Source organism: Myotis myotis, unplaced genomic scaffold (genome assembly GCF_014108235.1).
Source record: "Myotis myotis isolate mMyoMyo1 unplaced genomic scaffold, mMyoMyo1.p scaffold_m19_p_18, whole genome shotgun sequence".
Lineage (NCBI taxonomy): Eukaryota > Metazoa > Chordata > Mammalia > Chiroptera > Vespertilionidae > Myotis > Myotis myotis.
In genome coordinates, this window is record NW_023416322.1 from 38045223 (window position 1) to 38067608 (window position 22386).

A 22386-nucleotide genomic window follows, 5' to 3' on the forward strand; every position below is an offset into this window, starting at 1 on the left:
AGCATTCTTACAAAAGGTAAAATAAAAATCACGTACAAGGCAAGTCAGCCAAATCTGAAGTCTTTTTTTTTTTTTAATATATTTTATTGATTTTTTACAGAGAAGAAGGGAGAGGGACAGAAAGTCAGAAACATCGATGAGAGAGATCGATCAGCTGCCTTCTGCACGCCCCCCAGTGGGGACGTGCCCGCAACCACGGTACATGCCCTTGACCGGAATCGAACCCGGGACCCTTGAGTCCGCAGGCCGACGCTCTATCCACTGAGCCAAACCGGTTCGGCTGAAGTCTTTTTATGTAAATAACAAATTGTAGGTGCTAGAGATAAATGTGGATAGTTGGATTTGGGGGACACAACATTTAGGAAGAGTAAAGGCACCTAGGTTAGATTGATTTAATTTGTAAAATTCTCCATATATTTCCTGCCATCTGATACAAGGAGACCAACAATGACTTTTGCTAACAAATCTGAGTGTTTCCAATATTTTTTGGGCTATTAACTTTACCAAACTATTTCACTTACTTCCAGTGGAATTGCAAGGCTTCTAATCTATACATAGAAAAGTATCACATTTTATTGTAACATAGTTTAGAATTCTGTGATTCATCTCTAAAATTACTATGGCAGCTTTTAATTAGGGGATAATTTTACTTTTTTTTTTTTTTTTTGCCAAAAAAGTACCAAAACATGTGAGAGCTCTCATTCTGTGGGTGAATACAGAACTTTTATTACTGTCCAAAAAATCTGCATTTTTTAAAAGAGGAAACAGTCCTTCTTACCTCTCAGTATTTCACCTAAAGAGATTGTAACCAAGAAAATTCTATTTTACAAAGACAAAAAACAAAACCACAAAGGAAATAAAAGAAAAAGAGAAATACTGGTTTTAAAGTATATTTCAAGCAAGTCTCAATTAGAAATACTGAATTTTCTAATGACACATCTATTAATCTCTATGTGGCTAGTATGTTTATAGCAATCAATACTTATTCACTCAACAAATATTCCTAAAACATCTATATACCAGCTGTTAGGATGAATAAGACATAGCCCTGGTCCTCAAAGAGCTCACATGTTAATCAATTTTACTTTAAAATATTTATTTCTTTTTATTGTAGTAAAATGCACATAACATAAAATTTACCATGTTAATCATTTTTAGGTGTCCAGTTCAGTAGGATTAAGTACATTAACACTGTTGTGCAACCACCACCACACTCCATCTCCAGAACTTTGTCATCATCCCCATACTGAGATTGTGTACCCATTAATTCTCCCATCCCTTCTTCCCTTGCCCCAGGTAACCACCATTCTCCTTTCTGTCTCTATAAATCTGACTAGTTTAGGTAATTCATATAAGTATAACCATATAATAGTTGTCTGGCTTATTTGACTTAGCATAATGTCTTTAAGCTTCATCCAAGTTGTAGCATGTATCAGAACTTCATTCCTTTTTAAGGCTGAGCAAGCATAGTGAACTGAACTACATAACATTTTCCCTTGTATGTACATACCATATTTTTCTTTATCCTCAATTACTTTACTTTTTTAAACAGCTCGTCTTTCATTTAATTTCTTTCAAAGAGATACCATAAGGTTTTCAAGATTTAAAAAATATATTTTATTGATTTCAGAGAGGAAGGGAGATGGGGAGAGAGATAGAAACATTAATGATGAGAGAGAATCATTGATCTGCTGCCTCCTGCAGGCCCTCTACTGAGGATTGAGCAGAAACCCAGGCAGGTGCCCTGACTGGGAATCCAACCGTGACCTCCTGGCTCATCGGTCGACACTCAACCACTGAGCCACGCCAGCAGGGCCTTACTGGTTTCTCTATTTGGGTAGTGTCTCCAGTCCACCCTGGCTACTCTGCCACAATTTATTTTGCTCCAGGACTTACGTGCTTAGCTCTCCAGGATGTTTGTATTCCTTTCTCAGTTTCTGAATCTAGCTGACTCTAATATTTTACTACATTCCTTTCCTTTCTGTCTTCTATGGCTCCTATATTATTATTTTTTTTTCAGAGGGACACCTGGTCCAACTCTATTTTTTTTAAAAAATGAGATCTATTCTCCTTTCTAAAAATGTTATCCTATTTACTAAAAGGGTAATATGCAAATTGACCCTAACGGCCAGGAATGACCGGTTGCTATGATGCACAATGACCACCAGGGGGCAGATGCTCAATGTAGGAGCTGCCCCCTGATGGTTAGTGCGCTCCCACAGGGGGAGCTCTGCTCAGCCACAAGCCGGTCTCACGGCTGCTAGCACAGTGCTGGTGGCGGGAGCCTCTCCCACCTCCTCGGCAGCGCTAAGGCCATCCGACTGACGGCTTAGGCCCGCTTCCCCCAGACAGTGGGCCTAAGCTGGCAGGTGGACATCCCCCAAGGGGTCCTGGACTGCAAGAGGGCACAGGCCAGGTTGAGGAACCTCCAAGTGCATGAATTTTTGTGCACCGGGCCTCTAGTTTATTTATATTTTTAATCTTCATGGGAGGATATTTTTCCTATTGATTTCTAGAAAGAATGGAAGGGAGGGAGAAGAGAGAGAGGAGAGAGGAGAGACATCAATTGGTTGCCTCCCTACCAGGGATGGGGAATCTGCAACAGAGGTATGTACCCTTTACCAGGAATCTAACCTGTGACCCTTTGGTCTGTGGGTGATGCTCTAATCACTGAGTCAAAATGGCCAGGGCTGGTCCAACTCTTATGAAGCAATTATTTATTGAACTGAATATGGACAAGAAACTAAACTAGGTGCTGGTTTTTTATGCCATAAAGTTCCACTTTTTTGGTAGAAAACAAGATATCTCTTCTTACCCACTATCAACTACCTGTAGCTCCCTTTTATTTATAATATATGGACACAAACATTTACCCAGAAAGGATTCCACATTCATTTAATTTTGTGAGTCATTTATGATACATTTACTACCATATCCGATATTATATAGAGCACCTTGCATCTCTGGGTGTTCAGGAAATACTATGCTTGAGTACCTATATAGATAGTTACTATAGATTAATTTCCAAAGAACTTCTAAAGAGCAAGCATAGTAAACTGAACTAACATTTTTCAATAAGCCACATTAGTTAACCAGAAGATACCCTCAGAATTCTAACGGATCTCTGACAAGTGCTATTGGAATTTCTCCTGTTTTTTTTTTGTTGTTGTTGTTGTTTTTGTTTTTTATTAAGGCATCGAACCTCCGACTGGCTAAGGACCACAAAACGAAATTCTCATTGAACTCATGAAGGCAGAACATAAATGGTGGGAAAAAAGAGATGTCAATACCCAAAAGGCATATTTCTAAATTTCCCCAACCACTGAAATGCCCTGGTCATTTACAAACCTAATCTAGGGCTAAGTATGAACTTTACTTGAGAAAGAGGCCTGAGAGGTTCAGGACTTGACCAATGGTTTCATATTCAGGGGAACTGGACCCTGGCATCTCCCTTTCAGACATATACTGCCCATTAAATGACTTAACTGGTTACCTTGCAAAAATTAGTTCACTGACGGTCTTTCTACGAAGCTGTGAAGTTGCTCTCTTCCCCTAGGGAAGGGAAACGAGGGGCATACAAGAGGCGGCCCCGTCAGCTAATTCTTCACGAATAACAGAAAAAGCAGTGAACCATCTGGATTCCGGATCCGATCCGGAGCTGAGTCATCAGGTCTAAAACCTGCGCTAGGGGGAGAGTGAGGGGTATGGGGCGTAGGCGGATATAAGGAAATGCTGGTAAAATTACCTTGACCACGCGGACACCTGGGGACTTTCGCACAGACTAAAACCCACCACATTTCTCAACAGCCACGGCAGGGAGGCGGAAGCGAGAGGACTCGCTCCCCAGGGCCGTTCAGACCCCCTGCAGCGCCCCCCTAACCCCCCCCCCCCCCCCCCCCCGCCCCATCCCTGCCCAAGTCCAGTCCCAGAGCCCTTCACTCAGCACCTCGCGGAGGACCGCGCCAGGGCGGCAGGAGCGGGGATCTAAGGGCGGCTGAAGAGCTCGGAGAAAACGGGGCCAACGTGCTCAGGCGGGGAGTATGGGAGCCGGCGAGGGAACTATCAACTCGGGGTTCAGACTCCCCGACTCCCACACCCTCTCTAAAAGCAGACCTCGCTCCGCACGCCAGCGGTTCCGCGCCCCTAGCAACCACCTGCGATTCAAAACGGAAGGACGACCTTTGTCCCGCCCTCCCCGGGCCAACCACAGCCTGGCGGGGCAGCTCGTTGGACCAATCATCTCAGCGGGAACTACCAACAACCAATAGGAGGCAGGCGCAGGGGGGCGGGTCGAAGGGGTCGCGGGCGCACGCGCAGTTGGGAGCAGGGCCTCGGTTCCGCGGCGGTGTGCGGCTGCTGGGTGCCGGTGATCGCGTGTTGGCCCTCAAAGTCCCCGCGTAGCCGCTGCCGCCTTCTCCTGCCCTCGCCATGTTCCTCACCCGGTCTGAGTACGACAGGTCTGTGCCGCGGGGAGAAATGGGGCTGGGATGGTGGGTGGGCCGGCCGGGGGCCCAGCCTCGGCCTGGGTTCTGCCGTGTCATGGGGCGCCCCGGGAACCCGCGTTTGGCCCAGCGTGGGGCTCTGCTGCCCTCCCCGCCGCCCGCTGTGGTTCCCCAAACTGGACTTGTGCCCATCGGCCGCCTTGCCCTCCCGCTGAGTCACCGCTGGGTCCTGGCCGGGTGCGGAAGCGAGAAGCTCCGCTTTGTGCTTGGGAAGAGGCTGAGGGGCGGTACTCCGACCTTTAACCCGGAGGAGGCAGGGGTCACCCCCGTCCCAGGTCATCTTTCCGTGCTGCCTTCTTCAAAGCTGTGTACGTGCTGCCTGGAAGGAAAAGCAGCCAGAGAGTGTGTGCTGGGCTTGAGCATTTCAGCTCCCCTTTTCCTGTAGGAGAGCCTCGTTTTCTACTTCTTAGTCGTGGGAATAGAGCAGCCTTTCCTCCGATTCCTGGGACGTAGAGTTTCTCCAAAAGCGCGAAGGCAGCCTTGGCTGTGCCCGGATAGTGTCTGGAGTCTGATTTTTTTAGAGACGTGTTGAGAGTGGTTTTCGAAAGTTTCCTTATCGTGCTGATTGCCCTAGCCCTAGGCTTTCCTTACTTTTTAAAGAGTTTAAAGCAAGTTAATTTATGTTGAAGGCCAAATCTGGTTTCTAAATCAAAATCGAGATTGTTGTATTTATTAAAAAAAAACCCAAAAAACTTTCAGGGCTTGGAAATGTTAAGTCATATTGAATTGCACATATGCTGCAGACACTTTTACTTTCAGTTTCTGTTTTGATCAGTTAAGTTCAAACATAACTTTTTTCCCCCATTTTCTTTCTTTAAGGCTAGGCAGATGTTTTCTTTGTACTGGTGGCTGGAGAAGCTGCCTTTATCAGTTATTCATAGACCCTGTCAAAAATTTTATCACCCCAAACTACAGCATTACCCTTTTACTGACTCAGATGTATGAGAAGTTTTAAAGCTGACATCTTTTCCTACAGTCTGTAAAATGCCTCTGTTAGTCAATATCTAGCTTCCAGAGCATTGAAGATTCAACATCTTTATTGCTGCTTTGTGTTATTCATTTTTGTGTCTTCCCAAGAAGAGCTAAAGTACAGTCAGTTTTTATTTAAAACTTAGCTAATGTACTTGGATCTTCGCTGTGTACAAGGCACTGTTCTAGTTGCTGGTCATGCTGCGGTGAACAGAGTCAAGATCGTTGCCCCATATGGAAGATTGTCTTTTAAAGAACTATTGACAAAAGTAACTACAGGATGAATCAAATGTATTCATGTCGTTAGAGAAATTCAAGTTAACACTGGGAATTCAATATTGGGGGATCATGGAAAACTTCACAAAAGAGCTGGTATTTAAAACCTTGAGAAAGCAAGGTTTTCATAAATATGGACAGTGAAAGTCAAAGAATTTTGAGGCAGAGAACATAGGATGTACAAAGGAGGGGCAGTGGGCAAGCACAGTGCATATTTGGGAAATTCCAGTCTGTCTGGTCCATGATACATGTTTGGTAATAGTGGGAGATATGAGGAAAATAGGATGGTGCTAGATAGTGCATGGTTTTTCATATGAAGTTAAGGGGTTTGGGTCGTATTCTGTAGGTAACTGAGTGCCATAATTTTTGTTTTAAGGGGTTACATAGTCATAATTGTTTAATAGAGATTAATTGACTGGATTAGGGGAAAGAGTGAGTCAGTACCAGTTAGAAGTCTATTGTAATAGGTGAAAGGTAATGAGGGCCTTGAGAACGGGAGGAAGAGAGTGTTGAGTTACTGTGTAGGAGGAATTGATGTGAGTTGATATTTCTTGGCATATGGTTGATACTAGAGGCCTGGTGCACGAATTCATGCATGGGTGGGGTCTCTTGGGGTGGCCTGCGGAGATCAGACCCCAGCTTGCACCCCCAGCCTCACAGCCCCGCTGCCTTGCCTGGCACCCCACCTTGGCCTGGTGTGGTCCGCTCAGCTGCTCCACCATCTTGCTGTAGTCCAACACGCGTCCCCATGCCTGCCATGTTCTGCACTGCCCCCTCGTGGTCAGTGCACATCATAGCGAGCAGTTGAACTCTGGGTCAGATGACCGCTGGAGGGGACAATTTGCATATTAGGCTTTCATTATATAGGATAGGATGGGAGAGGATGGGGAGGAATGAGTCAGTTCATTCAGAACTTCCTATCTTGGGGAACTGGGAGATTGGAAGTGTTTAAAAAATGAATAAAATGCAGCAGGATTGGAAGGAGATGGAGTTGGTTTTGCAAGAATGGTTGGATTTAAAGAGATATTTCAGATTGGAAAATGTTGAATGTTTGGTGCTAAGGGATATCCAAATGGAAATGCTTAGGAGGCATTTAGATTAGTACGGGAAGGGGTCAAACTGGTAGTAGCGATTTGGAAGTAAGACTTGGTACTTGGCATAAATGAAATAACCCATGAAGACAGTAAAGTTTGAGAAGAGGTGTGAGAGCAGAGCCCCATATTAGGGAGGACATAGAAATACCTCCCTAGAGTGAAGTTCCTGAATTGGGATGGAAATACCACATTGGACTAGTACTTTAGACTTTGCAGAGTCCTTTACGCTCTCTGCACTTCAGTACTGGTGTCTTCTGACAGAGGCAGGATAGGGTTTGTTTTTTGTTTTTCCACTTGAGGGAATTAAAGCTAGTCAGTAGCAGAACTAGAACTTACCCGCAGTTGTTTATTTATTTACTTAAAACATTTTAAAAAATATTTCTTTATTGAATTCACAGAGGAAGGGAGAGGCTGAGAGAGAGAGAGAAACATCAATGATGAGAGAGAATCAGTGATTGGCTGCCTCCTTCACGTTCCCTACTGGGGATCGAGCTAGCAACCCAGGCATGTGCCCTTGGCCGGAATCGAACCTGGGACCCTTCATTCCACAGGCTGACGCTCTGTCCACTGAGCCAAACCAGCTAGGGCCTGTTAAGTTTTTTAAAAATCACTCAGACTTTTCTTCCAGTGATTAAAAAAAACTGTTCCGCCGAAACCGGTTTGGCTCAGTGGATAGAGCGTCGGCCTGCGGACTGAAAGGTCCCAGGTTCGATTCCGGTCAAGGGCATGTGCCTGGGTTGCGGGCACATCCCCAGTAGGAGTGTGCAGGAGGCAGCTGATCGATGTTTCTCTCTCATCGATGTTTCTAACTCTCTATCTCTCTCCCTTCCTCTCTGTAAAAAATCAATAAAATATATTAAAAAACAAAACAAAAAAAAACTGTTCCTCAGAATCCTAAACTTCCTTTTTTTAAAAAAATATTTTTTACTTATTTATTTATTTATTTTCAGCTGTAGTCCCTTATTCAATCTGGGCTGCCACAGAGACAGACAGAAAGCGCAGGGCTATTTTTCTTTTGCATCCCAGTGCAACTAAACTTCCTTTTAAGGGACATCAGGGATATTACCTCTGGGGCCAGCAGCTGGCTGGGGGATGGTGGGATTCTCCTTTCACCCCTGATTTAATCAAAATAATTCCCAGAGGCAGTCTGTGGAATAGTTTAAAGCCTGGTTTCTGTGTTCAGATTGCCTCAATTCTAATTCCAGCTCTGCCTCTTACATGCTGAGTAATTTGGGGCAAATTGCTTAACCTCTTTGTGTCTCAACTTCCTCATCTGTAAAATGGTATCTACCTTAGAATACTACTTCATAGGATTGTTTTGAGGATTAAGTGAGTTAAATCATTTAAAGGTTTGTAACAGTACCAGGCATATAGTAGTTATGTGGTAAATGTCAACTCAAATTATCTGTTTTATATTTTGGGGATTTATATAAAACTAGAGGCCCGGTGCATAAAATTCACACATGGGTAGGATCCCTAGGCCTGGCCGGTGAAGGTGATCAGGGCGGATCAGGGCCTTCCAGCTGCTGGCTGGGGCCTTGCTTTGCTCCGTGCTGCCCCCTGGTGGTCAGTGCACATCATAGTGAACGATCGAACTCCTGGTCTCCCAGTCAAACTCCTGAGGGGACACTTTACATATTAGCCTTTTATATATATATATATATATATATATATATATTTCTTTTAAAAAAAGAGTTTTTGGTAAATTTGAAAACATCATACTATACTATACTGTACTGTACTATACTATACTATACTATACTATACTATACTATACATATCATGTCACATGTTTCAAAGTCCAGACTCCATAAACCAAGGATCATAACTACTTTCATTCATTCAACTTTTTAAAGTGCCCATTGTGTGCTGAAAGCTTTTCCAGCTAAGACCATTATTGATGCCTCTTCTCCATAGGAATTTCCAACAGACTGGAGCAAGGAAAGGTGGGGAGGTGTTTTAGAGAAAAGCAGTTTGGCATGTAATTGGTATAAATACATAATGAGTGACTGAACTAGGTTTGGCTTTAGGGACTAGACAGATCTCACTCAGTCTGCTGTTAAGGTAGCAATACTAATTCATACAAATAAAGACAGAAAACCTGTGACTGACTTTTACTAAGAAGTAAGATATTAACATCAAATGTATGCAATGGGAAGAGAAAAAGGGTAAATGCTCGTTTTCTTGGGAATTGCCGCATAGTTTGGGGGCGTGAGTTTTTAAAGGAGTTCCAGATTGATTCAGGATTGAGGCAGAAGATCACGTGCTCTCCTTGGATCAGTGTGAAGACTTTCTGGGAGTGGACAGAAGTGTTCTCTGTATAGTAGGGGTGGGGAACCTTCCTTCTGCCAGGGCCATGTGGATATTTATAACATCATTCACGGGCCTTTCAAAATGATCAACTTAAAAATTAGCCTGCTATATTTGGTCAAACATTTAATTAGCTCACCCCTAATGCCTTGGCAGGGCCAGACCAAATGACCCTGCAGGCCTTATACAGTCCACAGGCCGGACATTCCCCACCCCTGCTATATGGGCTTCATTCCTTGAAAAGCTGTTAATGTACCAAAAATAAAAACGAAAAACAACTACAGATCATGTGGGAAAGGAGAATAATGATGGCGTGCACATCTTGTAGCCATTTGAACTAGATGTCAAGGAACTTGGGTTTGGTGTCTTTTTGCTTATTTTTTCTGATAAATTTTTAATACTTTTTTTTCCTTAACTATAGGGGTGTGAATACTTTTTCTCCTGAAGGAAGATTATTTCAAGTGGAATATGCCATTGAGGCTATCAAGGTATAGTATCAAATGGCATAGTTTTTGAAATTTCATGGCAACCTAACGCTTTGCTAGCAGACCATCTAGAGTAAATGTGTTTTCTCTATTCCTTTAGAAAATGTTCTTTATCTCCCTTTAACCACCATTATTAACCATTTTAATAACAATTTCAATCCCATTCCTAAAATCTATTTTAAAACTTTTTGAATAGATCACTGCTTCATAATCATGTAAGTAACCTTTCTCAGAGGCTTGGAGGGATATGTTAGTGTTGAGAATCTTGGCTATGAAGAGGGGGGTATAGAAGTCCAGAGTTAGCACCTGGGAGATATTTTTAACAAATTATTTAACTGATCACCTGTATTATTGGTAGGATTGTAAATTTATATTAGATTGAACAAGAGATGTGTTTTGTAACCTAGTAACAGAATCGAATAGTTCAAACCCAGTATTCGAAAAGTTAGTTAGAAAACAAGCTGAAGTTCTCATGTAGGAACTGTATTTGTTGGGCTGTGGATGATCTAAATTCTGATTTAGGTTGTCCACGATAAGGTCCAGGCATCAGTATTTGTAAGAACTCCCCCAGTGATTCTAATGTCCAGCAAGGGTTGAGAATCACCGGTCTAGTCCAGCCCTTCACTTTGTGCTTCAGTCACCTCTATATCCCTACAAACAGCTTCTGTTTGTATAGTCTAGCAACAAAATATTTTCTCACTATATAAATCCTTCTGTTTGAAAATAGTTTGTGGTATTTTAGAAATTCATCCTTGTATTGAATCAAAAGTCTAACTTCCTGACGTTTCTTTTAATTGGTTCTAATTTTGCTCTTGAACCACACGGGATGTTTAAACCTCTTCCATAAGACATTTCCTCATATGATTGAAGAGAGCTAGTGTGTTTCCTTTCAAGCTACCTCTTCTAGAAAGAGTGTGTTGGCGGAAACTGTTGTCTGAGAATCTGGAAAAGGGGGGTTCTGATTAGTTAGAGACGTACAAGTGAAGGAGGAAGCATTGCGATAGGTAGTGGGACAGAAAATGATGGGCCAGCTTCAGTGCCTGTTTTCTGAGTAAGCCTCAATTTTGGAGGTTCTCCTTTAAGCTCCTTCCCACTACTAATTTCTAGATTAGTCAGTGATAATGAGATGGTATCTGATCTCCCTGGCCCTAGGTTGGGATAGAATAGATATAGTGATGTGGCCCTTAATGGATGTAATTTAACCTTTGTGAAATTCAGGCTCTTTGGTATTTAAATTAGCCTGGCTGTTGCCTTGACAACTATGAGTAGCTGATGAGAAAGTAGTTTGATAACTGTAAGGATTTAGTAGTATGAAAGGAGCTGGAGAAATGACTAAAAATGGCTGACAAGTAGAAATGATCACTTGGAGGTACTCTGTGGATGGCATGGGTGAGACATAGCTGACAGGAATGAGGGAATGCTTTTACAGTAGGTTCTTGGGGGAAGGAGTGGAAATCTGTCAGTGTCAGAATTATTGTATTACACTGAGTACCTGGACATTGGTTACTTGTATTCTAATGAGTTACATTAAACACTACAAAGAGTCAGTTTAGATCAGTGGTTCTCAACCTGTGGGTTGTGACCCCTTTGGGGGTCGAACGACCCTTTCACAGGGCTCGCCTAAGACCATCAGAAAACACATATATAATTACTTATTGTTTTTGTGATTAATCACTATGCTTTAATTATGTTCAATTTGTAACAATGAAAATACATCCTGCATATCAGATATTTACATTACGATTCATAACAGTAGCAAAATTACAGTTATGAAGTAGCAACAAAAATAATTTTATGATTGGGGGTCACCACAACATGAGGAACTGTATTAAAGGGTCGTGGCATTAGGAAGGTTGAGAACCATTGATTTAGATGTTCCCTCTTTTCTCCCTCTCCCCAGTCCCCACCAAGGGAGAGGGGAGGGAGTGAAGTTTAGGCAGAATTGTAATATAGAAATATCTGGAAGCAGTTGTAAGTGTACAAAAGAAAACCATCTTGATTTTGATATATTTTATAAAATAGCCTGTTCATGGGGCATGGTAAGCATGTTATGCAGAATGATTCATGGAATTCTTTGGAATCCTTTGCAATAACAGGCTCCCAGAGTCTGGTGCTCACACGGGCAGTCCCTGCTTTGTAGACCTAACGAAAGAAAATGGTAGTTCAGGGGAGAGGACACATAGTCTTGGAAGGCTTTATGTATGGTGGGTGGATTTGGATAGGCAGGGAGACAGCGTGAGCAGAGGTGCAAGGGTAGGGGATAACACAGCATGAGAAAATGGCTTGGGCTATACTTGAGGGATTTTGTTGGAAAATAATGAGTAATAAAGTTGGAAGAGAAAAGGGGTTAGGTTTTGAGGGCTCTGGAAGCTTATTTGAATTTGATGTTACAGGCAATATAGGGAGATATTAGTTCTTCAGAGAAGCAGTGTGATAAAAATAGCATTTTACTGGATCTGTCAGGCCATAACAGGAAAGATAGGTAGGGGGAGAGAAATTAGAGATGGGAGACTGAGTAGGAGGCAGTTGAAGTAAGATAGGCAAGTAAGAATAATTAACATTTGTTGCTCGTTTATTATGTGCTAGGTTTCATTTTAAGCATTTTAATGTATTAATTTACCTTCCTCGATGTATTGTTATTATCTCCATTTTGCAGACAAGGAAACTGAGACAGAAGGGTAGGTAACTAGGAGGGTGGCATGGAGATGGAGCGATGAAATTAAGCTATATTGTGGACTGCTAGTGACCTTGAAAAATTAATATTTTTACCTTGGTGGTGGTATTTCTTTTTTCTTTTTTTTAAAGTAAATTATTTTTCTGGAGGTCACATAGATTTGAGGAATATCCCCTTTTGGAACAAATCAAGATAGCAAAGGTGAGAAGAAACCAGGTCCAGAGAAAACATTAGAGTTTTATTACTTCCTTGCCCACTATGTATAGAACTTTAGGATCTGCCCATCTCCAAAATATTAGCATTCAAGTTGATCATTTTTCAGATATTTTCAAGACCTTATTGAACTTCCCTTTGAGAATTCTGTAAATCCATGCTCTTGCCGTCAACAGGAGCAATACACTACTGGCTTAGGGGGCTCCTTTTATGTGCACCAGCTATGGCTGATTGAAGGTCTGTCTTGTGAAGATTTACAGAAAGATTCCTGGTGAGTATGTGAGACTGTTCTTCGCCCAGGACATGTTAACCATAATACGTTTCTCTTTAGCTTGGTTCTACAGCCATTGGGATCCAGACGTCAGAGGGGGTGTGCCTAGCTGTGGAGAAGAGAATTACCTCCCCACTCATGGAGCCAAGCAGCATTGAGAAAATTGTAGAGATTGATGCTCACATAGGTAAGGAGCAGGGGAAAGCTGCTCTGTAGGACCTGGCCTGGGCTAATTAGTCTTCTTTGATGTTCCAGGGGAGGTTCATTAGATGAAGGTCTTATTCCCTTGTTAGCAGTTGATTTCCAGGCAGTCGGCCAGTGTGCATAATACAGGAGTAGGAAGCAATCGTAGCGCCCACTTGCTCCCAGAAGTTCCTTTCTCCCTCACATTTAGACTGCAAATGTGATGGTTGTTGAAATACTGAAGGTTGAATCGTAGGCCAGCTCTCTGTGATGGCTGGGTCTTCATTGATGCACAACATTAGCTCAGGTAGGAGGCCACCAGGAGCCGAGGATTCTGGTGAAGCACAGGATGGTGTAGGAAGCTAGGGTGTTCACTAAGAAGAGAGGAATGCTAAGGGTCTTCAGTGACTAAGGTTCAGAGAGTATAAGAGCCCTGGCCGGGTGGCTCAGTTGGTTGGAGCATCATCCCATACACCAAAAGAATAATAGACTTTGACCAGATCAGTCCTCTGCCTCTGTTTTCTGATTTATATCTTCACTCCGTATCTCCCCCTGCTTCCCTCCTTTTTTTCTGTTTCTGTTATAATTCCCCTTCCTTAGCTTCGGCATCATTATAGTGAGTAATTCTACTTATTTATAGCATGGCATTTTAGTTGGCTGTCTAAATTTTCTTAACCTATCTAGTTATCTAATGAAACAATGGTAAAATAATTAGGTAAAATAATTCATTGCTGGTAGGCATCAGAACCAAATGGCGTGACAACTCTGGGAGCTTGACATTCTCTTTCATAGATACAGAAGCTGAGATTCAGTCTTTTGAGATTAGAACATGTGACAACTTTACCCCAAGCACCTGTCTTTGTAGGTAGGCCAGTGTCACTTCAGTCAACAGATCGAGAGCCAACTCTGTGCATCCACTGTGCCAATCACCAGGGACCGAGAGGAATGAGACATGGTCCTTGTGTTCTAGAAGCACACAGTCTGCTCCTGGGCCTGGTCATGCAAATAAATAAGCAAATGCGGTTAAGGGCTCTAGGTATTAGGAAAGGATGTTTATGTGCTCAGTGGGGGGGGGGGGGGGGCAAAGGAGGAAATAATGAGTTTTGCTAAGGCCAGTGGTGGTGGGACTTTGAAAAAAGGATTCCATAAAGGTGATGCGTGAGCTGAGTTGATTCTACAAGATAAGGAAGTTTTACCAAGTGAACAAATGCCTGCTATAGCAGAGCACTCTAGTTAGAGGGAGTAGAAATGAGCAGAGCCTTGTGTAAAATAAAAATGCCCTGGCACAGCAGTTTAATATGACTGGGAGGTGGATGGGCTGTGGCTAGCAATGAGTCTGGGATCCGCAGCGGAAGTCCTTCTTACCATGCGAATGAGCTTAAACGTGATCCTTTTGCTTTAATGGGAAAGGCTTTAAGCCCTGAGGTAATACTCCGGTAGGGTTTTAGAAAGACCATTCTGGTAACAATATTGAAGGTAGAGTGAAGGGGGCTGAGACTGGAGGCAGGGAGAGCAGGTAAGAAATTATTTTTAATCTAAAAAGAGATGAGGGCTTTAACCAAGGCCGTGGCCAGAGAACGGAGAGGTAAGGACTAATGGTAGACGGGTTAATCACATAGAGCAGTAGTTCTCAACCTTCTGGCCCTTTAAATACAGTTCCTCACGTTGTGACCCAACCATAAAATTATTTTCGTTGCTACTTCATAACTGTAATGTTGCTACTGTTATGAATCGTCATGTAAATATCTGATATGCAGGATGGTCTTAGGCGACCCCTGTGAAAGGGTCGTTCGACGCCAAAGGGGTTGAGAACCGCTGACATACAGATTGGTAGAATTTGAAATCTGATTGGTTGTGGAGGCCAAGGAAGCAGATGGAGTCTGATTTGAGTCGGTCGTACATCCAAGTAGATATATTAAGGGAGTCATTTGGCTTTATGGGTCTGAAACATGGGAGTGAGACCTGGGCTGGAGATTTGGATTTGAGTCATGGCATGTAAAGTAACAGCCATTAGCTCATTATCTTGGAGCATTAGGCAAACTTCCCTCCAGTATGCTAGTTGGCTTGGGTTTGGCCAGGGAAATGAAAAGGATTTGATTTTATTCTAGGGTCTTTCATCGAAGCCCACAGTAAGATGGCTATTTGTTTCCTTATTTCTCTTGTTGGAGTGTTGGTGTTTGCTTAGTTTGAAAGTGCATCATGGTCTACAAAGAGTGCTAACGGGAAGCTTACAGATGTAATATGTGGAAATTCATGTTTGATTAGCTGTTCTTCTGTCTTCTACCTTACCAGCTGGACTTCTGTGCCATTGTGGATGGTTTTTTATTTGTTTGTAATATAATTATACTTGGAGTTCAGAGCAGATAATGTCCCATCTGCTCTCGTGGGTATATTGCTGTGGGGTTGCTGAATGGCGCCATGGTTCCACTCCAGAATTTCTGTATTTCCTGAGTGGATGAAAGAGTTCTACAAGGATTGGCCGCTGGGTCACTGTTGCTTTTACATTACAGGTTGTGCCATGAGTGGGCTAATTGCTGATGCTAAGACTTTAATTGATAAAGCCAGAGTGGAGACACAGGTAAAATTAGCATCATCTCTTATTTTTACTGTGGTGCTTGAGTTCCTGTCTAGTGATGCTATAGCTGTGTGGGCTGTATTGCAGGTATCTGTGTTAATACCAGATATAGCTTCTGGGCGTGATTTGGGTAGAATCCCTAGTCACAACTTTCAGAGGCTTGGAGTCTAGCCACCCAACCATCGCAGCTGTAGGGGAACCCTGGTAAATGGTGCTGACAGTCTCGCTTCCTTTTGGTTTGCCTTCTCTAAAGCAGGCATCACACTGCATTCTGTTCCCTAATTGACTTTCTGTGGGAGCACCATAGCAGGAGGTGAGCACAGCTAAAGGGCATTCTCCCCCCAGCTGCCTTTGCTGCTGGGCTTGCACATAGCAGCTCTCCTGTGGTGAGGAATGAGAGGTACCAGGTGACAAATGCTGGTGAGGAACACTGATTTTTATTTATTTATTTTTTTTAACTGAGCACCTGCTGCCTGGAGAGCAGACTAGGAAGAAAACAATATGTGATGGAGGAAATTTTTTGCACTTATTTGCAAGTTTGCTGTCAGTAATGTGAGAATAATCTAAACGCCGACAGAACGATAAGACAGGCAAAGTGGCATCAGCTATTGCATTCACTTTGTGAAAAGACTAAACTGGTGCTGTGAGGGGCTGGCTGTTTTTCTAGGGAACAGTGCTCCAGTCCAGCATTACTTGGAATCCTTCTGGTAAAAGTTTGTCTCCAGAGCTATTTCTCCTCCTCTCATCTTGTCCCAAGCGTTCGAGTTCAGTGTTAAGGAAAACACCCTAGCGCTTGAAGCTTCAGTTTCCAAGCGCAGTTCAAGGGGGGGCAGGAGGGGCATGTGTCGTGGGCTGGGGGCCACTTTACTGCCCTGCTTGTTTGGGAGGTAGACCATGCTTTGCTCCTCTTCCAGAACCATTGGTTCACCTACAATGAGACAATGACGGTGGAGAGTGTGACCCAGGCTGTGTCCAATCTGGCTCTGCAGTTTGGAGAGGAAGATGCAGATCCGGGTGCCATGGTGAGTGTGAAGCTGTGACAGGTTTTCTTGCTGTTCTTTGGGACCAATTATCTTAATACCTTTTTTTTTTCCGGTTCTAGTCTCGTCCCTTTGGTGTAGCACTGTTATTTGGAGGAGTTGATGAGAAAGGACCTCAGCTGTAAGAACCATTTTGCCATATTTTTCCTGCTTCTTTTTTGGGGGAATTATTTTAATTTGGGATGGAGACTAGTAGTTTAAATCAACTGAGAAAATGATTGTAGAGATATAAAAAGTGAAGGGCTTTTAACTCTGTAAAATTCAGTGGTCCTGTGCTGCTTATACAAAGACAGATTTGGGGATCCTTTGGAGAACTCCCCACTGGATCCAGTGCTAATTCTTTGTTACTGTAGCCAGAGGGTGGGCTTTGGAGCTTTGCTTGGGAATTTTGATCCAATCCCTGTCCTCAGATATTAAGATAGGCACACCCGAGTGCCAAATTTACATACACGATACTATACTTCCTTCTGAGTCCCCCTTTTTAAGAGGCTCTTAGTATTCTTAAACACTTTTTAAAAGATTTGGTTTCTCCAGGCATAGAATATCTTTTTGATCTGTGCCTCCATATTTCGGTGGAATTTTCTAACTGCAGGCCAAGCATTTATATTTTTTAGGACATGTTTGTTACATAAAATGCCACCACTCTGCCCTGACTGGTTTGGCTCAGTGGATAGAGCGTCAGCCTGTGGACTGAAGGGTTCCAGGTTCGATTCCGGTCAAGGGCATGCACCTTGGTTGCGGGCACATCCCCAGTGGGGGGTGTGCAGGAGGCAGCTAATCGATGTCTCTCTCTCATTAGTGTTTCTAACTCTCTATCCCTCTCCCTTCCTCTCTGTAAAAAAAAATCAGTAAAATATATATATTTTTAAAAATGCCACCACTCTTAAGCATCTTAATCCTCTTCTTTTGGGACATTTTGCAGGTTTCATATGGACCCATCTGGGACCTTTGTACAGTGTGATGCTCGAGCAATTGGCTCTGCTTCAGAGGGTGCCCAGAGCTCCTTGCAAGAAGTTTACCACAAGGTAACTAAGCAATCTCACTTGTGGTGTGTACCACGTCTATACTGATAACGATTCTCACTTTTATTATTTTTAAACCAAGATGTAACTTACATACAATAAAGTGTAGAGACTGAGATTTCTGACAGTTGTACATACCCTTGTCTGCACCGCATAGGTACAGAAACTTCTGTCACCACCAGGGTGCTTGTCTCCTCTCCAGTCCGTCTCCCTCCCTCCCTTGCAGTCACGCTCACTACTACAGTTTTGTTGGTTCTTGTACTATTTATGAATGGAATCATGCAATTTGTATGTTTGTGTCTGCCTTTTTTTTGTTCAACATGCTGTTTTTGATCCATTCATGTTTTTGCACACATCAGTAGTTTCTCCTTATTGCTGAGTGGACAGCATAGATGGGTACAATTTGTTTGTCCTTGCTCTTCATAGCTCTACCTAACAGGTTATACTTCCTAGTCTGCCTCTTGAAGCAAGTGGGCATTTGGTACTTTTTATCTTTGTGGGAGGGGAAGACTTGGTAACTTGTTGTGGTTGAAGGCTGCCATACTCATCATTCAGTGGTTCATTCAGGGATTCCTGCTCATATCAGCCCCTAATAGTATTGGTTTTACGTTTGCAGGAAATAGGGTACAAAAGGTAATACGAAAGAGCAGATTTTCTAAACCATTGGGCTAGATTATTTAGGAATTATTATTCATAGGATATCACCAATAGTATCTTGCTTCTAAATTAAAAGAAGAAAACTAGAGAAGGATAGTCCTTTCTCCTTCTTCAAAGATGAAAGTTGGTGACTTTATTCTGGTTCAAAATAAGACTTTTTCTCTGAGTAAATGTATTCTACTTATTTACCACTTACTTGAATTCCAGAGAAACTTGTAATGCGCTGTACTTACTGATGTTTGATTTGTTAATAGTTGCTAAATCATTTCTTCAGGGAGGCATAGGGGACTCTGAAGGAAGGAGGGATTATGTACAATTAATGGCTATTCTTCCTACCCTCTTTGTTTCAAGTCTATGACTCTTAAAGAAGCCATCAAGTCCTCACTCATCATCCTCAAACAAGTAATGGAGGAGAAGCTGAATGCAACTAACATAGAGGTATTTTTGGTTTTACTGTTTTTTTTGTTCAGTATCTTAGCTCCTGTCCTGAAGATTGAATAGATCAAGAAAAATCACAGTTTTGTATGCTCAGGTCTTAAGGAGTTACTGATATCTTTTGAATAAGCAATTTTAGTAAAGCAGTAATAGTAGAAGCCAGAAGTCGATGAGTTACAGAGTGAAAGGGAGCTAATGAAATGGACCAAACAAGATCTGCTGATTCCTCAAGACATATTGACAGCAGAGGGTAGCATTAAAGAAAAGGACTTCTGTCTCTTTAAGGATGGGGAAAGACTTGAAAATACTTTGGACTGAGAAGAAACTAGTAGGTAGAAAAATATTAAATAAAAACAGAGGTTAGATAGTGATGGAAAAGTTCTAGAAGAGGGAAGGCATGGTACACATGAAGGAGTTGGTTCCGAAAAATAGAATTCATTCAGCATTGTATGTATTAAAGACCCATTCTATGCCATGTACAATGATAGATATCAGGGATACAGACACAGAAAATCCAATTCCCATGCAAGTTGTATATTGTGTAGTGGAGAGGACATACAGATAACAGCTTGAGGTGACAGCAGTAGAATGGATTGTCACAAGAGCATATAACTTAACACTGGGACATTGGGCAAGTTCCTAAAAGAGGTGATGCCTGGAGAAAGGACAAGAAGGGTATTCCAGGAAGAGGGAACAGCCATGTGCAAAGTCCTTAAGATCCTATATAATAAAAGCCTAATATTCTAAGTATCTGGTCGTCTGGTTGTCCAGTCGTCCATTCAACCAATTAAAGTGCAATATGCTAATGATATGCTAAGACCCCTCAACCACTCGCTATGATGTGCACTGACCACCAGGGGGCAGACAGTGGACTGGTTGACCATTCACTATGATGTGCATTGACCACCAGGGGGCAGACGCTTCAACCGGTAGGTTAGCTTGCTTTTGGGGTCTGGCTGATCGGGACTGAGTGAGAAGGGCTGGACGTGCCCTGGAGCCCTCCCCGACTGGCCAACCTCCTGTGTCCCTCCCTGGGCTTGATTGTGCACCGGTGTGGTCCCTCGGCCTGGCCTGCACCCTCTCATAATCCAGAAATGCCCTCAGGAGATGTCAGAGAGCTGGTTTTGGCCGATTCTGCTCAACACAGGAGCCGCCCCCTCGTGGTCAGTGCTGATTATTACTAACTAGAGGCCTGCTGCACGAAAAGATTCGTGCAGTAGGCCTTCTCTTCCCCCGGCTGCCGGCACCCGGGACCCAGGCCTTCGCTCTGGCCAGAGGCGCCTTCAAGCTTCTTGCTGCTCCGGCGGCTGGAGCCGCCTCCAAGCCTCTCACGGCTCCAGCGGCGGGAGCCACCTTCAGTCTTCGCTCGCCACTTTGCACCTACGTATGCAAATTAACTGCCATCTTTGTTGGCGGTTAATTTGCATATCTTGCTGATTAGCCAATGGGAGGCGTAGCGAAGGTATGGTCAATTTCAATCTTTGTCTATTATTAGATAAGTCACAACTGAATTCCTGTCATCAATATATATAAAAGTCTAAGCCACCTTCCGACCAGTAGCCATGATACGCACTGACCACCAGGGGGCAGGCGCTCAATGCAGGAGCTGCTGAGCTGTGGTGACTTGGCAGCTGTGTTCTTGGGTGATGCACCCAGAACCAGAGAGGAGAGAGCTCAATTCTGGGGTGCTTCACCAGAGAACCACCCTCTTGCAATCTGGGACCCCTTGGGGCATATTGGAGAGCCGGTTTCTCCCCGATTCCTGCAGGCCAGGCCAAGGGACCCCACCAGGGCACGAATCTGTGCACCGGGCCTCTAGTTGTTAATAAAATCTTTTTATGCCCAGTCCTCTTTAAAAAACAAAACATTTTTGTTAAGTTGCCATATGGACAATTTTAAAGAGAATACCTAATAATGATAGTTAACAATTAGTTATTTGGTGCTTATTATAATGTTCTAGACACTGTTCTAAGCACTTTGCATACATTAACACTTTTTTCCCCATGGATTTTTTAAAAAAATGTTTTTATTGATTTTAGAGAGAAAGGGAGGGAAGTTGGGGGGAGTGAGAAACATCAATGTGAAAGAAACATTGATTAGTTGCCTCCCATATGTGCCCTGACCAGGAATTGAAATGACGACCTTACGGTAATTGGGATGACCCACAACCAACTGACCTACACTGGCAGACTGTTAACATTTAATTGTCATAATTATTCCATGAAGTAGGTGCTATTATTATCCCCATTTTACCGATGAAAATTGAGGCACAAAGTGGCCAAGTCACCCGAGGTACATACACAAACTCAACTTGCATGTGTATAAATATGCTTTTCTAAAGGAATCTTTAACAGAAAAATGTACTGACTCCATGTATGTGGCTGCTGCTTTTGTGATCCTTGTTGAAGTAATTTCAAGAAGTGACAATGACACCAGGCATTTGGTTAACTTAGATGTGTGGGTTAACCTCAAAATAGAAAATTTGGTCAATGAGAATTTTTATTTTGGAGTCAGAGAACTATTTTCGGAAGCTGCTGCCGGAAAGGATATCCCTGGGACAGCAGATCCCTGCGGTCCTAGTGACCAGCTGCATCCCCAGCACAGCGTCTCTTGGCTATCAGCAGGCTGGCCGAGTCCCGGTTATTAACCCTTCACTGTTTTCTTTCCAGTTAGCCACTGTGCAGCCTGGCCAGAATTTCCACATGTTCACAAAGGAAGAACTTGAAGAGGTCATCAAGGATATTTAAGGAATGTGATCTCAGAGCTTCTCTGGGACAATTTCAGTTCTCCTGGTTGCCCTTAACTTTTATTTCCAACTTCTAGTCCTTGGAAAATCTGCAGCGTATGTGCTTTTTTTTATGATGTCTGTACATAAAGGCAGTTCCAAAATAAAGAAAAACTTAAAATATTTGTTAATAGAGTATTCTCTTCTAATGCAGTCTTTTGTTCACAAGGCTTATGTTAGGGGTCAAAAATGATAGTGGTATTCATATCCTTGTCCTCTCAGAACATCTATTCACAACGGAGTAACTGTATCATAAGTCCTTGGGTGCTGGCAATGAACTCAAAACTAATCCAGATCCTCCCAGTGGTTTAAGGTATTAATACCACTGTACACCCATTTCAGTCCTGTAGTTAATCTTAAGTAGATAGGCATTTTTTGCTGCTTTCCTTATATGAAGGAGATGCTACTAATTGACCGTCAAAAGAACATGTTTTGAGGCCCTCCCCAAACACTGATGGGCTGGGGTAAGCCAGCAACAGTGTTGTACCAGTTCTGGTATCTTTTTTATTTTTTTTATTTTATTGATTTTTACAGAGAGGAAGGGAGAGTTAGAAACATCGATGAGAGAGAAACATCAATCAGCTGCCTCCAGCACACCCCCTACTGGGGATGTGCCTGCAACCAAGGTACATGCCCTTGACTGGAATCGAACCTGGGACCCTTCAGTCTGCAGGCCGATGCTCTATCCACTGAGCCAAACTGGTTAGGGCAGTTCTGGTATCTTAACAGACAATTGGGAATTTTTATACATATATCCTATATAATAAAAGCCTAATATGCTAAGTGTCTGGTCGACTGTTCAACCAACCAAAGCATAATATGCTAATGATATGCTAAGGCCGATCAACTGCTTGCTGTGATGTGCACTGACCACCGGGGGCAGACTTTCCGACTG

The 22386-nt window shown here is 42.9% G+C and overlaps 1 protein-coding gene and 1 pseudogene across 1 annotated transcript; one reads left to right on the top strand and one right to left on the bottom strand.

Annotated features, from left to right (window-relative positions):
- Positions 1 to 4300: 4300 nt before the first annotated feature.
- Positions 4301 to 21627, top strand: PSMA5 (proteasome 20S subunit alpha 5). Its single transcript, XM_036343254.1, has 9 exons — positions 4301 to 4457; positions 9573 to 9639; positions 12855 to 12981; positions 15488 to 15555; positions 16467 to 16574; positions 16655 to 16713; positions 17515 to 17617; positions 18623 to 18709; positions 21376 to 21627. The coding sequence occupies exons 1-9, from the start codon at positions 4429 to 4431 to the stop codon at positions 21451 to 21453; spliced, it is 726 nt and encodes a 241-aa protein (XP_036199147.1). The 5' UTR covers positions 4301 to 4428; the 3' UTR covers positions 21454 to 21627.
- Positions 7790 to 7872, bottom strand: LOC118673817 (annotated as a pseudogene).
- Positions 21628 to 22386: the final 759 nt, after the last annotated feature.

Coding starts and splice junctions, on each gene's coding strand:
- PSMA5 (XM_036343254.1), top strand. CDS start 4,429: ATGTTCCTCACCCGGTCTGAGTACGACAG. Junction 9,640..12,854: donor ATGCCATTGAGGCTATCAAG/GTATAGTATCAA, acceptor GTTTCTCTTTAG/CTTGGTTCTACAGCCATTGG. Junction 18,710..21,375: donor TGAATGCAACTAACATAGAG/GTATTTTTGGTT, acceptor TTTTCTTTCCAG/TTAGCCACTGTGCAGCCTGG.